The sequence below is a fragment of the Nerophis ophidion genome, linkage group LG12, assembly GCF_033978795.1.
Source record: "Nerophis ophidion isolate RoL-2023_Sa linkage group LG12, RoL_Noph_v1.0, whole genome shotgun sequence".
NCBI classification, from domain to species: Eukaryota; Metazoa; Chordata; class Actinopteri; order Syngnathiformes; family Syngnathidae; genus Nerophis; species Nerophis ophidion.
The window spans coordinates 49,520,868-49,538,630 of NC_084622.1; the positions used below are offsets into that span (position 1 = coordinate 49,520,868).

The 17,763-nt window shown below is 40.5% G+C and overlaps 1 protein-coding gene across 2 annotated transcripts in view; it reads left to right on the forward strand.

Annotated features, from left to right (window-relative positions):
• The window catches only part of ska1 (spindle and kinetochore associated complex subunit 1), a 25,035-nt gene extending 11,746 nt beyond the window's left edge, over positions 1-13,289 (forward strand). For both annotated transcript variants that reach the window (XM_061917678.1, XM_061917679.1), the window contains exons 6-7: positions 218-387; positions 12,535-13,289. In XM_061917678.1, coding sequence (XP_061773662.1) covers positions 218-387; positions 12,535-12,683 — 319 coding nt within the window. In that variant the 3' untranslated portion in view covers positions 12,684-13,289. The remainder of the gene's footprint in view (positions 1-217; positions 388-12,534) is intronic.
• Positions 13,290-17,763: the final 4,474 nt, after the last annotated feature.

Below are 17,763 nucleotides of genomic sequence, written 5' to 3' on the forward strand. Positions count from 1 at the left end.
CAAAAGTATATACATAATTAAACATGATACATAATTAGACCTATTAGACGCAAAGATGCAAACATTTTTTACTAATTATTATTTGTATATTTTATATAGTTTGGATGGAGAAAAGTGAGATAAATAGCATATGCAGTTCATCAAGTGCCCGGTTGCATTCCACTAGTTTGACCTTTAAGAGACATTAATTTCTAACTGTCTTTTCTTCCTACTTCAGGTATATGAAAGGACGGGTGTCATACGAGCAAATCAATGCAGCAGTGCAGAACATTAATACAGCTGTGGAAGCCAAGTATACAATCGTCCACCAACCTGTGAAAACTCTAAAAAACAACGCACGCAAGCTGCGCCAGCGCTTCAAGGATCAGGAGACTAAAGAAACCAAAGGTACAGAGAAATATAAAGAATGCGGTCAACAATGTAATTCTGTATGTTATGTATAACGTGCTTAGTAGTATTTTCGTGTGTTTTTATTTTGGCTTTCCAAAAAGCCTCATTTGGCAGGAGACGACAACTCAGGGTGCAACAATTTGTCAACAGCGTTGGCAAATATCAACATTAAAATTAGTTGACAATAGTTGTGGCGACATCGCTCGTGTTTTTGTGCAGGAACGCGAGTCCGCTCAAGGGCTGCTACTAACGACTATTTTGAATGTCGACTGTTCATCGAATTGCTTACCTATTAGTCAACAAAGGGTGTGTTCCAACTATCGTGGGATCACACTCCTCAGCCTTTCTGGTAAGGTTTATTCAGGTGTACTGGAGAGGAGGCTACGCCGGATAGTCGAACCTCGGATTCAGGAGGAACAGTGTGGTTTTCATCCTGGTCGTGGAACTGTGGACCAGCTCTATACTCTCGGCAGGGTTCTTGAGGGTGCATGGGAGTTTGCCCAACCAGTCTACATGTGCTTTGTGGACTTGGAGAAGGCATTCGACCGTGTCCCTCGGGAAGTCCTGTGGGGAGTGCTCAGAGAGTATGGAGTATCGGACTGTGTTATTGTGGCGGTCCGCTCTCTGTATGATCAGTGCCAGAGCTTGGTCCGCATTGCCGGCAGTAAGTCGAACACATTTCCAGTGAGGGTTGGACTCCGCCAAGGCTGTCCTTTGTCACCGATTCTGTTCATAACTTTTATGGACAGAATTTCTAGGCGCAGTCAAGGCGTTGAGGGGTTCCGGTTTGGTGACCGCAGGATTAGGTCTCTGCTTTTTGCAGATGATGTGGTCCTGATGGCTTCATCTGACCGGGATCTTCAGCTCTCACTGGATCGGTTTGCAGCCGAGTGTGAAGCGACCGGAATGAGAATCAGCACCTCCAAGTCCGAGTCCATGGTTCTCACCCGGAAAAGGGTGGAGTGCCATCTCCGGGTTGGGGAGGAGACCCTGCCCCAAGTGGAGGAGTTCAAGTACCTAGGAGTCTTGTTCATGAGTGAGGGAAGAGCGGATCATGAGATCGACAGGCGGATCTGTGCGGCGTCTTCAGTAATGCGGACGTTGTACCGATCCGTTGTGGTGAAGAAGGAGCTGAGCCGGAAGGCAAAGCTCTCAATTTACCGGTCAATCTACGTTCCCATCCTCACCTATGGTCATGAGCTTTGGGTCATGACCGAAAGGATAAGATCAGGGGTACAAGCGGCCGAAATGAGTTTCCTCCGCCGGGTGGCGGGGCTCTCCCTTAGAGATAGGGTGAGAAGCTCTGCCATCCGGGAGGAGCTCAAAGTAAAGCCGCTGCTCCTCCACATCGAGAGGAGCCAGATGAGGTGGTTCGGGCATCTGGTCAGGATGCCACCCGAACGCCTCCCTAGGGAGGTGTTTAGGGCACGTCCAATCAGTAGGAGGCCACGGGGAAGACCCAGGACACGTTGGGAAGACTATGTCTCCCGGCTGGCCTGGGAACGCCTCGGGATCCCCCGGGAAGAGCTAGACGAAGTGGCTGGGGAAAGGTAAGTCTGGGTTTCCCTGCTTATGCTGTTGCCCCCGCGACCCGACCTCGGATACGCGGAAGAAGATGGATGGATGGATGGATAGTCAAATTGGATTATAAAGCATACAGGTTTAGTGGCTCTGATTTAGCCATCGACTTTAAAATTCAGATTGAGATATTTTTAGGCATGTGTTACCTAACAACAAAGATGAACAATTAATTGATAAATATTTATTTATACTGTAATTATGCTGCTCATTCCGCTGTCATAAAAAAAATAACCATTTATGTCTATTTAAAAGCATAGACAGGCAAATTGCTAAAAAATGAATAAAAAATGACTGTTAAAATAGCAGCAATTACAACAAACGATAAAAACCAAAACTAACTTGTTAAAAAATACAAGTATTTTGTGATAAAGCTGGACACTGACATATTGTTGAACTCCTGGCGTTTTTACCAATTTAATAGACTCAATTTATAGAATGTGGTGTGTGTGCGTTAACATTTGTTTTAGTGCCTTTTTAATTGCTCCTGTATCACAATTATAGTATTTTAATATAAATATCGCCATTGCAAAATGAGCAAAGTATTCATGTTTTAACAAAAAGAAGAGGAAATGTTTCCACACTTTTCATATTTTCACCAGCGATGTTGTTCAAGTGGCTGCGATGACTCGCATTCCTCTAGAAAACACGAGTGCTGACGTCACAACTTTGGTTGACAGATGAGTTTGTCGATGACAAATTTTTGGGGCGATATTTGTCAACAGTATCGACAAATCGTTGCACCCCGAGTCAGCACTGCCATTCTAACAACATTGCAGGTGAAAATATGTAAAGACTTAGACTTAGACAAACTTTAATGATCCACAAGGGAAACTGTTCCACACAGTAGCTCAGTTACAATGATAGAAATTGTAAGGATGGAGTGGACAATGCAGGAAAAGTGTGGGAACATTTCCTCTCATTCTTGTTGAAGACAATTAATACCTTGCTCATCTTGTTTTTCTAACACTGTATCTGTGATTTGTAAAACATAGATTTAACAAGTGTTTTCAGATCAAGCAGAGTGAACCATTTATGGAATCACTCAATTCTGAGGCACAATTAGGAAATAACCCCATACATTTTTATTTTCCAAGCTAACACCTGCATCAGATTAAATCTGTTCATTTGTCTGCAGTTAAAACATAGTGTTCTCACCTTGGGGAGCTCTTGCACAGGTGGATTGACTTTAATCATGGGTCCAACAAAAGAGATGTCAATTGAAACAAAGAAAAAGATTATCAAACTTCTTCAAGAAGGAAAATCATCATGCAATGTTGCCAAAGATGTTGATTGTTCACAGTTGGGTGTGTCTAAAGTCCGGACCAGGTACAGACAACATAGAAATGTTATGAAGGAAAGCTTACTGGTAGACCAAGTAAACATAAAAGCGTCATGACAGAAAATTTTAAAGCATTATGTCTTTAAAACAGAAAATGCAAAGCAAAACAAATGAAGAACAAATGGGCAGAAACTCTAGTCACTGTCTGTCACCAAACTGTAAGAATCCCCTTGAATGAAATCTTTTTTTAATTTAGAAGAGCTAAACAAAGGCCGTCAATACCAACTAAACAGAAAATAACCAGATAACAGCGGGGTAGGAAAAAGCAGTCTTGAACTGAATAAAAATGCCATTAAATAACTATATTTACTGTATATGCACTATATTAGTCTAATTTCTCAAATAGTTAGGTTTTCTGTATTTTCACACCTACACGTGAAGTCACAGTGTACATGCACACTCTCTAATGCAGGGGCGCTCACACTTTTTCTGCAAGGCGAGCTACTTTTCAATTGACCAAGTCGAGGAGATTTACCTCATTCCTATTTATAATTTATATTTATTTATTTATGAAAGAGACATTTTTGTGAACACGTTAATGGTGTTTAATGATAATACAAGCATGTTTAACACACATAGATTCCTTTCTTTCATGAAGACAAGAATATAAGTTGGTGTATTTGATTCTGATGACTTGCATTGATTGGAATCAGACAGTGGTGCTGACAACGTCTGCATTTTCAAATGGAGGAAAAAAAAAGTCCTCCTTTCTGTCCAATACCACATGAAAGTGGTTGGATTTGGCATCTCATTTGTCCAACTTGCATACTCGTTTTTAAACACTTTGTTATGAGAGTAGCATATGTGTGTGGCCCTTTAATGTCTGGCAGCAGGTGAGTGACGTCAGTGAGTGTGCGGGTGGGCAAGCAAGTGAGAAAGCGGTCGCTGAGGGCGGGGGAGAAATACATTGGCATCAAACTCCGTAGCTTGCTAGCTTGTGCACGCTAGCTTTCTGAGACTCTTATTTTGTTAGCACAGGCAGGATGAAACAGGTCTTTTATGGTGAAGACAGGAACTGTGCAGTCGGTCTTTAGAGTTTTGACAGTAGGTACGGAGTCTCTAGAAATAAAATGTGTTTCTCTGCGTCCGCCCTGTTAGTGATTTTTTTCTTAAATATGAGCTCGCAGCAGCCAGCGTCATCTCACAAGATCCTCGGGTGCCGAGAATGTCAAACAACTGACGAAAGTGAAGTCTTGGTATGATTGATGATTGCTCATTTGTATGTCTTTTTTTAATGCCTGGCTTGAGATCGACTGACACACCCTCTGAGATCGACCAGTCGATCGCGATCGATGTAATGCCCACCCCTGCTCTAATGCAACTACAATATGTGCCTCCTGTAGACTAGTGGGCGTTCTTTTCCTTTTAGTGCCGATAAACCTTTTTATTTTCCGGTTGACCTAGGCACTCGGTGTCTCTGGCTCGGAACAAGTTAATTCCGCTGTGATATTGACACCGATTAGAAATACTATTTCTGATGGCTCTACTGATGTTTAAATAGCAGACGTCATCAAGGAATGATCTTACAAAACCAGTAAAGTTGGCATGTTGTGTAAATCATAAATACAAACAGAATACAATGATTTGCAAATAATTTTCAACTTATATTCAATTGAATAGACTGCAAAGAGAACATATTTAATGTTAGAACTGAAAAACGTAATTTTCTTTTGCAAATAATCATTCCCTCCGGGTACTCCGGCTTCCTCCCACCTCAAAAGACACGCACATGGAGATAGGTTGATTGGCCCTAGTGTGTGAATGTGAGTGTGAATGTTGTCCCTCCAACTGTGTTGTGTTGTGCCCTGCGATGAGGGGGCGACTTGTCCAGGGTTTACACTACCTTCCAACCATGTGCAGCTGGGATAGGCTCCAGCACCCCCCTGTAAAGGGACAAGCGGTAAAAAATGTATGGGATGGATGGGGCATTAACTTAGAATTTAATGGAAGCAAAACTTTGCAAAAATAAAATGGCACAGGGGCATTTTTACCACTGTTTTACATGGCCTTTCCTTTTAACAACACTCCGTAAACGTTTGGGAACTGAGGAGACCAATGTTTTAAAGTTTTCAGGCTGAATTATTTCCCATTTTTGCTTGATGTACAGTTTAAGTTGTTCAACAGTCCGAGGTGTCTGTTGTCGTATTTTACGCTTAATAATGCGCCACACATTTTCAATGGTAGACAGGTCTGGACTACAGGCACGCCAGTCGAGTACCCGCACTCTTTTACTACGAAGCCACGCTGTTGTAACACGCGCAGAATGTGGTTTTGTGGTTTGGCATTGTCTTGCTGAAATAAGCAGGGGAAATCAATAAAAACGACAATGCTTGGATGGCAACATATGTTGCTCCAAAACCTGTATGTACCTTTCAACATTAATGGTGCCTTCACAGATGTATAAGTTACCTATGCATTGGGCACTAATACACCCCATACCATCACAGATGCCAGCTTTTGTACTTTGCGCCCAGAACAGTCCGGATGGTTCTTTACCTCCTTGGCCTGGAGGACACAACATCGTCAGTGTCCAAAATCTATTTGAAATGTGCACTTTGCATCAGTTTGTCTAAGATGAGCTTAGGCCCAGCGAAGCCAGCGGCGTTTCTGGGTGTTGTTGACAAATGGCTTTCGCTTTGCATAATAGAGTTTCAACTTTTACTTCCAGATGTGGCAACTAACTGTAGTTACTGACAATGGTTTTCTGAAGTGTTCCTAAGCCAATGTGGTGATATCCTTTACACACGGATGTCGTTTTTTTGATGCAGTACCGCCTGAAGGACTAAAGGTAACGGGCATTCAATGTTGGTTTTCAGCCTTGCCACTTATGTGCAGTGATTTCTCCAGATTCTCTGAACCTTTTAATGATATTACAGACCGTAGATGGGGAAATTCCTATATTCCTTTATATTCCATTGTGGAGCACTCCCGCCTCATGTGACCAGGCTGTCCGCACCTCCAACTCATCTCCCCTGGTGCTCGAGGTGCCGTCTGCGGGGGAAGCCCCCCATCAGCAACACCGGTATCCTGAAAGAAAGGAGCAGAGGCACAAATATATCCACTCAACCCCCCCTGTGATGATACTGGTGGTGTGTATATTTTCTTTTTTGTTTGGTGGGGATGTCTGACACGGGCACCTGCTCATGGGTCGGTGTAGCTCCTGCCGGTCGGGAACGGGGCTCCAATGGTGGTGCTGCCTCGTGTGGTGTGGGTCGTCTGCGCGGGGCCGGTGTGGGGGTCTGCTCCTCTCTCCGCGCGTCGCAATGTACCGCCAGGTGATCCCTCGCCAGGGTTACCGGTGGTACCTCACCCACGCCGAGGTACGTGCCGGGATGGACTCCAAAAATTGCTCCAGCAGGATGAGCTCGAACATATAGTTGTCCGCTTCCCTCGGCTTGAGCCATCTTGTGGCCGCATCCCGGAGCTGCTGCCCGAGAGCGAAAGGCCGGTCTGGTGCCAATTTCAATGACTGGAACCGGCGCCGATGGTCCTCCGCGGTGCTGCCGACCCGGTCCAGGATTGCTCTTTTAAGCTGTTGAAACTGGAGTTGGGCCGCCGCCGGTAGGCTGAGCGCCGCTCGCTGCGCCTCCCCCGCTAGGAGCGGCAACAGCCTCACCCCCCACTCTTTTTGCGGCCAGCCGTACGCTGTTGCCCTGGCCTCGAAGATGTCGACATAAGCTTGCGGGTCTTCGGCCTCCGTCATGCGCTGCATGGATGCATTCGCTCCGGCGCTTGGTGACCCCCCCATGTCCATTAATTCCTGTAATACCTGTGTCTGCTGTGGCTCGCTGCTGACACCTCTGCCAGCAGTCTCCCAAGCGCCTCCAGGGGAGTTTTAGTAGTCATTTTCCTTCCGTTTTTGGTTCACTTAGTTGGGCGCGAACGTAGCAAACAATATTCTTTTATTTTTGTGCCTCTCTTTGCTTTTCAGCAATATGTAGTTAATAGTTTGATTTGCGAGCCTCTCTCCTCCTGGGTTTCTGACCCTCTTCATGGTCTCTGGCGCTCCTGATAAAGAGACAGGTGATTAGACAACTCGTTCCAGCTGAGAAATCTCCTCACCTGTCGTTGCTTCACAGCCGGCTCTTGCAGGGCACACGTCGACCACGCCCCCTTCCACAAGGACCCTTTTGGATCCCCAATAGTTTTAGTGTGATTTGTTTTTAAGTGTCATTGCTCAAAAATCATAATGAATTAAAATCAATGGTATTATGAGTTATTGACCTTTTTAATGCTCCAATTATTATATAATCTCAAATATTCCACTTAAAAAAAATATTGGATTGCATATATTGTGTTTTTTCCATCAAAAACAGGGTTTTCTTTGACAAAAAGAGCATACAACTTAAATCTTTAAAATCATTATATTGACAGATGGACCTTATGTTGATCTGGAGGTTTAAAACTTGAATAATAATAAAACAAAATAATACTGAATAATGACATCCATCCATCCATCCATTTTCTACCGCTTATTCCCTTTTGGGGTCGCGGGTGAATAATGACACATTTTTTATATTTTTTTGACCAAAACCCTTTGGGGTCCTCGGGATCAAGCCTGAGTGGAGGCCTAAATGTATATTGGTTATACATATATTGTATTGGTTTTTAAAATAGAATAAAAATTTCAAAATGGCCCCGCTTGCTTTGATTTTTCAGTCTGTGGCCCTAAGTGGAAAAAGTTTGGACACCCCTGCCTTAGTGGTGGCCAGCCAGCCCTGTGTGCGTTGACGCAACTTATATTACGTACATATTGCATTTAAATTGAATATCTTGCTTTGTTACTTCTGCACGTTTGGTGCATCGTATGCTAAGTTCAGGTGTTTTGGGGTAAATTGACTTGTTGACGTTCCCCCACACGCATTGCTTATTTAACAATCATTGCAACTGTGATGGCGTGGTTCGGCCTCAAGAGGGCGACTTAGACCACCAAAAAATGCCATTTATGCTCTCAAGCTTAGAAACTTGCAGTCCATGCATAGTTAAATGTAGTATATTGTTATTATGCATACATTTTATATCATATTATATTATATTATGTATGTCAAATGCCAACCACACCTTCAAGTGATAAAGATGATTAAAGGATTATCTGGCTGGAATCTGTCAATCGTATCCCAACTCTAAAATATCCACTATCCCTTTCTTACAGGGTAGATCATTTAGTGATGGTTTAAACTAAAAAGTATTGGTATCAGTATTCGTATGGCCATTTTTGCCACTGTAACTACAAAGAATTGGACCGACACCCACTAGTTCTCTACGCAAAAAGGAAGGTGATAATGTCTTACCTTTGTCAAAATATATCAATAGCTGTCACAATAAATAATCATACAATTTACAGTTAATACATCTGTTAGAATCTGTAGATCTCATTTATGGAGGATCTGTATCAGAATTGGAAGCATAAAACCCTGATCAGAACACCTTTACATGCCACTGTAGAAAACCAACCATTTGAGGGTATAAAAGGTCATAGTTCAGTGTAATATCCTTAGAAAAAAACACAAATATGGTGCTCTGTAAACTGAAAATTGGAAATAACTTTTCACAGCAGCATGCTGTAATGCACAAACAGGAAGTGCTCAGTCTTGCTGCGCACTTGAACACTCCAGGATGGTGGAGAAAGTGTCTATAAGAAGTTATTATACACAACTTAAGTTGCACTTTACCTGCAAAACAAAAATGAGGGTTAAATTAATGGATATATGCTTACAGCCTATAAGCTGTGTAGAACTAAAAACTGATGCAAAAACAAAAAACTTAAATCATGACTCAAAGTAATTTACTCTTGTATTCTTGAACGAAAAAACTTTCATTCAAATTTTCTGAGTCAAACTGTGGTGTATATTTCGGCAAATCATTTGATAAAATTTGTTGTACCTCTACACTAAAAAACACTTGTAAAAAATAAATTACGTTTATTTATTAATCAATAATAAAAATAAATAAATAGATTAATTGATTCGATAAATAATAATTTAGTGCAGAATGTTAGCCTGGTAAAATGTAAGTGTAATTTTAGCACTTAAATAGGAACTGCCCTTTTTTGGAATTCTGTCTATCATTCACAATCCTTATGTACCATAAACACATGTTTTCCTTTTTTAAATGCATTCTGACTAGTAAATAAATGCAAGCAAAAGTCAGCTTACAATGGACCCTAACGGAGTCACTCTATTTTACCTATAAAATGCTGAAAAAGCATACAGACACTTTCATCAATGCTTTGTATACACACTGTATATATATACTGTATGTAATGTAGTAACAGGCACATTCTTAATAACATGTAATATTTACGTATTTTTCAAATTTTAACTATACGGCGCCACATTAATTTTACAAACGCATCACGACGTTCACTTTTTTCGTCCACTTTACTGAATACTACTCAAACATAATACATAATCACTTACTGTACAATGTCTGCTGTCACTAGGATGCCGACTGTTAGGATGTTCATATAAGTTAAAGTTAAAGTACCAATGATTGTCACACACACACACTAGGTGTGGCAAAATTATTCTCTGCGTTTGACCCATCACCCTTGATCACCCCCTGGGAGGTGAGTGGAGTAGTGGGCAGCAGTGGTGGCCGCGCCCGGGAATCATTTTTGGTGATTTAACCTCCAATTCCAACCTTTCATGCAGAGTGCCAAGGGGGGGAGGTAATCGGTCCCATTTTTATAGTCTTTGGTATAACTGGGCCAGGTATATTCCCTTTTAAATGAAAAATAACTCATAAACCTTTACAAAAAAGGTAGTGGAACGAATAGTCTTTGTGTCTTTTTTTGCCATCTCTTTTTTTGCCATCTCTGGGTCTATGCTGGGTGTCAAAGTGTACCAACTTCTCAGTTTATGTCCACATCATTTTCCTCTTAAAATGAGAGGAATTATTTATAATTTACAATGAATATCCATGACCTCCGAGGCGAGAAAGCAGCTCACCAGCACGTTGTCAACACAGCAGCATACCTTTCTGTGACAATGCACCACTGAAAATATGTCCTTAGCGTTGTGAAATAATTTATTTTTATACTTTGTTAATATTCGGGTCATGAAATGTAAATGGAGTATTGTTGCCTCATTTTGGATGGTTATTTATTGGGTTTTAAGGTCGGAATAAACGCATTGACGTCTTGGCTTCCATGGGCTCCGTTGTAAGCGGAACTTTAAGTGTTTATTTACGTATATAAAAAAAAGACGTGTTCTCATCTCTCAAGATTGTGAATTATAGACAAAATGACCCCCAAAAAGTGCAGTTTGCCTTTAACCTTCCTCTTGTGTTAGCTTTCTGTTACCATCTCTTATGTTAACGGGTCGGTTTTGACCCATGTTTTAAATCAGCTGTAAAATACACTAAAAACAATTATCTATCATCCAATTTGTTTCTGATCTCTTGGTTACCTTGTTAGGCTTCCTTATCCTTGAAAATATTGGTTTTAATATTTTTGGTTTGGGCCATTGGGCCTTATTTTGTCAGTATACCCCTCGATTTAAATTTTCAAAAATGGTAAAACGAACCTCAAGAGAATCATATAAATAAAAAAAGGTTGTTGTGTTACCTAACTCTTACTAAGGGGTATTAGAACACATCTCTTAAATAAATGTGTTTTGTTTATTTTTTCATTTTAAGAATTTTAACTATAGTAACATCTATGGTGTTACGGGTCAATTTCGACCCATATATATTTACTTCAAGAAAAAGGCTAAAAAGTATTTTTTTCAGCAACAGAAATCCAACATCAAACAAACAACCAATCAAGCAAATGAAACAAAGAGAAATAGATTACTAGTTCCAAAACTAATAAAAAAACAAAATCAGAGTGGCAAAAAGTGACACTTTTAGTGTCCGTCTTTTGTTTGTTTTTGTACAGGATAACAAGGTAAAATGAGAATCCATTAAAGCTCACATGATTGGGAGAGGAGCTGGCTGTCAGTGTGTTCAGTTTTGGCTCTTATCATTGCTTTATCATCTTATTTTTATAACCGGGTCGAAACCGACCCTAACAACACCAAGGGCATAATTTCTACCAGAGCATTTAATAATTTAGTGAAAGAAATTAAAATGTTTTATTTTGTTGACAAAGAGGTTCCTGACAAAGTCAAAAAGCTTTGATGCAAAAAAATAAATGTATGTGGTGTTTTTATTAGGGATGCACCGATTAATCGGTAACCGAATATATTCGGCCGAATATGGCAAAAAAAAGCCACATTCGGCCTTCGGTGGAATGAGTTAAAAACAAGGCCGAATAGTGGCGGGTGACGCAATTTTTTGACGCGGTGACTCAATCAACCAACGTGCAGTGACGTAGTGACGTTGGGATATGTTGTGTACCTGTATAAGTGTATGAGGTTACAAGCACACACTTATTGATATTTAGTGGGGCCTCTGTTTACATTATTAGCCTGTTGTGTAGGCTACCTGTATAAGTGTAAGAGGTTACAAGCACACACTTATTGAGATTTAGTGGGTCCTCTGTTTACATTATTAGCCTGTTGTGTAGGCTACATGTAAGTGTATGAGGTTACAAGCACACACTTAATTGAGATTTACTTAAGCCTTCTGTTTACATTATTAGCATATCTACTGTGGCTAAGCAGACTTTTGCCAAAAGGACAATAATTCATTTGTTGTGGGATTATCCACTTTAATGCACTTTATTTTTCTTTGGAATGCATGTTTTGTTTGAAGGCCTAATATAAATGAAAAATTTTGCTTTTTTTGAAAAGCAAAGACTACTGGAATATTAAAAAAATGTCAATATTCAATAAAAAAATACTTTATTTGAAAAACATGTCTAAATATTTATTCTAGGCTATTTATGCAATATTAAAAAAATTGTGAAAAACTGCATTCATTATTCGGTATTCGGAATTCGGCCTTCGGCCTTCGGCCAAGCGTTTGAATTTTATTCGGCTTCGGCTTCGGCTACAAATTTTAATTTCGGTGCATCCCTAGTTGTTATGCATTTAAAAACTAAAACGGGTCGGTGCCGACCCTAACACAAGACGAAGGTTAAGCTAAATATATGTTCTTAATGTGACATTGTTGTGTGTAATATTATATGGCAGATGTTACATTAAATTTACAATAGCACTTCTTGAAGCTTCAGATATTCAATTTTAAGAGATATATTTTAAAATCATATCAGAAAAACAATAGTCAATCTTTTGTTTGTTGAACAACCAATGTTAAGAACCTGTTGATGTTTTTTTCAGGTCAGTACTTTGTGGTGGAAGAGGATGTACGTGAATTCACACAGATGAAGGTTGACAAGCGACTTCAGAGCATTTTTAACATGTTGCGTCACTGCCAGCGCACACGGGAGCTGCGAGGAGGAGGCACCACTCGTTACATGCTGGTATGAATAACTCAAGCCCTGACACAAGTCTCTGCTTTAAAATACTGTCAGATTTTTTTTACACACACTTCTTTCCCATTTTGGACTGATCACCAATCAACCACAGTGCTGACACAGACAAAAAAAATTAAAACACAGAAAAATATCAAACCTGGCATACTGTAAAGTTTTTTTTTTTTGATATACCAACTTTACAGAGAACAAACTAATTTACAATAAATAATTTACCAAAGCTATTTTATTGTAAACTCTTGAAGGTGGGTGCTACACTGAAATAATTGTTTACTGAAGGTGAAACAAGGATAGCATTTTAGAAACGTGGAAAATTGTTAGCCTGACTTTTTGTGCTGCTGGAATTTTTGAGGTAGAAACAAAAATTTCAGCAAATGTTTTGGTACGTTGAAAATGGATAATCTGAATGGTTTAAATCTGTTCAATAATATGAGTGGTAGTAATTATTGGTTTTGAGAAGGAATTTGTTTTATGGGAAATGGACAACAATTAAAAGTCGAATACTGAATGTTTTCAATTGATTTTTGTAAATATCTCTTCAGCACTGTCACAATTTTATTCTTAATTAAAGCTAAATGGCATACACTTATGTTGATAAAAGTGTGGAAAACCTTTTTAAAGTGGAACAAAAATGTATATTGTTGTGTTTTTCTTTTTCTACATGCATGGGGACGGCGTGACGAAGTTGGGAGAGTGGCCGTGCCAGCAATCCGAGGGTTACTGGTTCAATCCCCACTTTCTACCATCCTAGTCACGTCCGTTGTGTCCTTGGGCAAGACACTTCACCCTTGCTCCTGATGGGCCCTGGTTAGCGCTTTGCATGGCAGCGCCCGCCATCAGTGTGTGAATGTGTGTATGAATGGATGAATGTGGAAATACTGTCAAAGCGCTTTGGGCTCCTTTAAAAAGGGGTAGAAAAGCGCTATACAAGTACAACCATGTACCATTTATTAAATCTAATAGGAAGGATGGATAACAAGCATTTAAACAACATTTTCAAATCTGTTTGATACGCCGGATTCACCTGAAAGTATTTTTAGGTGGGCTTGCAAGTAAGCAAAATAAATTCAGTGTTGCAGGGCCCTTTTTTATTTGTATTTTAAGGGTTAGAAAAGTATGCATTTTTTAAATATCCGTGTGTATGTGCACATGGCCTCAATGTCCAGTGAACCTTCTAATCCAGGGGTGCCCACACTTTTTCTGTAGGCGAGCTACTTTTCAATTGACCAACTCGAGGGGATCTACCTCATTTATATATATCATTTATATTTATTTATTTATGAAAGAGACATTTTTGTAAACAACTTAAATGTGTTTAATGATAATACAAGCATGTGTAACACATATAGATGTCTTTCTTTCACGAAGACAAGAATAGTTGGTGTATTACCTGATTCTGATGACTTGCATTGATTGGAATCAGACAGTAATGATAATAACGCCCACATTTTCAAATGGAGGAGAAAAAAAGTTGTCCTTTCTGTACAATACCACATGAAAGTGCCGCCTGCGCTAACAAAATAAGAGTCTCGGAAAGCTGGCATGCACAAGTGATGTGCACGCCGGCTTTCTGAGGGATCGCTTGTGCACGCCAGTTTTCCGAGACTCTGTATTTAGTTAGCGCAGGCAGCATGAAGCAGGGCTTTTATTGTGAAGATAGGAAATGGGCAGTCGGCCTTTAGAGTTTTGACGGAAGGTACGGCGCGAGAGTCTGTTGAAATAAAAAGTGTTTCTCGCCTTCCTCTCTGTCATATTTTCATAATAATGATCTTGCAGCAGCCAGCGTCATCTCACAAGACCCTCCGATACCGTGAATGTCATTTAAGTGACGTCTTGGTGAGGATTGATGATCACTAATTTTTAGGTCTATTCTTTTTAAAAGCCTGGCTGGAGATCGACTGACACACCCCCCGCGGTCGACTGGTAGCTCGCGATCGACGTAATGGGCACCCCTGTTCTAATCGAACAAGACATTATTTATGTTGCTCTGCTATTTCCTTATAAAGACATGCAAATAAACATATTGTTGTGGCCCACTTCAGAGTTTTATGTTTCCTTTTTCAGATATGTATCCATCTTTGTCACTGCCACCTCTCAGTTATTCTAAACTTACTCATTATATTGTGTGACTAACAAGGTGCTTAGCTACCTGCTGCCATCTCTTGGAATATTATTTACCTGCACTAAAATGTCAACATAGACTTGTTTGTGGTTAATGTTTTTTCAGGTTATTTTTATTTATTTTTTCCAATTAAAATGAATTTTTTTGGAAGCCTGTTTCAGTCACAAAAAAAAACAAATACACGGTAAGTATATGACAGAAAAAGTCGTACATATGAGACAAAAAGTTGAAATTATGAGATAAAAGGTAGAAATAACATGAGAGCGTCAAAAATTATGAGATTTAAAAATCCACATTTTTAGATAGAAAATCATATTTAGAGATAGGAAGTCATGATTATAAGATAGAAAGTCATAATTATGAGATAAAAAAATGAAAATGATTAGTCAGATCACGATAAAATAAAAAGTTGACCTTAAAAAAATAAAAAGACCTGAGATAAAAAGTCAAAAGTGTAAGATAATTATATGACAGATAAATCTAAATTATGAGATAGAAAGTAAATACGAATAGATAGTTTACAGTACAGTCACAGAAGCAGTTATTTGGCATGAGTTCTCCTGTTCAGACATGAATTGCAAGTACAGTACACTGAGGATTATTTTACAATATATGAAATTATAGATTTTCTTGCAATTTCGCATGGATTGATTATTATTATAATTATTACTACTAAGAAAACCAACCTGGAAAGGATTTGAAGCAAGAAGAGTGACATGTAAAAAAATAAAATCGAAGACATTGCCACAGTTACAGTTACTTTGGATGCACCAAAAAATGTAAACTGGATTGTGACTTGCAAAGAAATCGTGAGAATATTACTTCATATTTTATAATATTAATATTACTCCAGGTATTGATCCGATTACGGAAGCGTGCGTCCTCAGCTGTGGTACAAACATAGGCTACTCTACACAGGAGAGGTATTAGATAGTTTTCCTGTTGCAATATTTGTGTTTAACATGTTTTGATATATTACATCTTTGGATCAGGAGGGTATAAAAGGAAGTACAAAGGACAAGACAGAGAGACAACAACAAACTACATCAGCAGACACACTACTTACAAATATGCTGCCATTATTCCTACTAATAAGAGGTCTCCCGCTGTACGGACAGACATCTTTTAAACAGCAGAAGTGTTCTTACAGATCATAGATATGTGCGCAAAGATTGAATTACATGCATGTGCTTCTGAATGCACGTGCACAAGTTGCTGACAAATCTGGATGTGCGCACTCAAATCTTACGCGTTAGAAGTGTCGCAAAAGTCACGTGTAAGTTGACAGCCTATCGAGGCTTTCTTTCGGTTTAAGGACAAACAGATAACTTAAAACACACGTTTACGCGGATCTATCAATCAATCAATCAATGTTTACTTATATAGCCCTAAATCACTAATGTCTCAAAGGACTGCACAAACCACTACGACATCCTCGGTAGGCCCACATAAGGGCAAGGAAAAATTCACACCCAGTGGGACGTCGGTGACAATGATGACTATGAGAACCTTGGAGAGGAGGAAAGCAATGGATGTCGAGCGGGTGTAACATGATACTGTGAAAGTTCAATCCATAATGGATCCAACACAGTCGCAAGAGTCCAGTCCAAAGCGGATCCAACACAGCAGCGAGAGTCCCGTTCACAGCGGAGCCAGCAGGAAACCATCCCAAGCGGAGGCGGATCAGCAGCGCAGAGATGTCCCCAGCCGATACACAGCCGAGCAGTACATGGCCACCGGATCGGACCGGACCCCCTCCACAAGGGAGAGTGGGACATAGGAGAAAAAGAAAAGAAACGGCAGATCAACTGGTCTAAAAAGGGAGTCTATTTAAAGGCTAGAGTATACAAATGAGTTTTAAGGTGAGACTTAAATGCTTCTACTGAGGTGGCATCTCAAACTTTTACCGGGAGGGCATTCCAGAGTACTGGAGCCCGAAATGAAAACGCTCTATAGCCCACAGACTTTTTTTGGGCTTTGGGAATCACTAATAAGCCGGAGTCCTTTGAACGCAGATTTCTTGCCGGGACATATGGTACAATACAATCGGCAAGATAGGATGGAGCTAGACCGTGTAGTATTTTATACGTAAGTAGTAAAACCTTAAAGTCACATCTTAAGTGCACAGGAAGCCAGTGCAGGTGAGCCAGTACAGGCGTAATGTGATCAAACTTTCTTGTTCTTGTCAAAAGTCTAGCAGCCGCATTTTGTACCAACTGTAATCTTTTAATGCTAGACATGGGGAGACCCGAAAACGAGGCTCTGACTACACACACACACGGATTGACACACAAATTAGTATGCAAATTGGATTACTCGGGAACAGATTGAGATACACGTTTGCAAATAATTTTGCTATAATAATACTTCCATACCTAAGGACCAGCTCCATCATGCGCTGGAACATTTCAGGGGAGTTAGTGAGGCCCATGGGCATTGACCTCCACTGATAGTTTGAGATGCTACCTCAGTAGAAGCATTTAAGTCTCACCTTAAAACTCATCTGTATACTCTAGCCTTTAAATAGACCTCCTTTTTAGACCAGTTGATCTGCCGCTTCTTTTCTTTCTCCTATGTCCCCCCCCTCCCCTGTGGAGGGGGTCCGGTCCGATGACCATGGATGAAGTACTGGCTGTCCAGAGTCGGGACCCAGGATGGACCGCTCGCCTGTATCGGTTGGGGACATCTCTACGCTGCTGATCCGCCTCCGCTTGAGATGGTCTCCTGTGGAGGGGACTCTCGCTGCTGTCTTGGATCCGCTTGAACTGAACTCTCGCGGCTGTGTTGGAGCCACTATGGATTGGGGGGGGGGGGGTTTGCCCACATCTGAGGTCCTCTCCAAGGTTTCTCATACTCAGCATTGTCACTGGCGTCCCACTGGATGTGAATTCTCCCTGCCCACTGGGTGTGAGTTTTCCTTGCCCTTTTGTGGGTTCTTCTGAGGATGTTGTA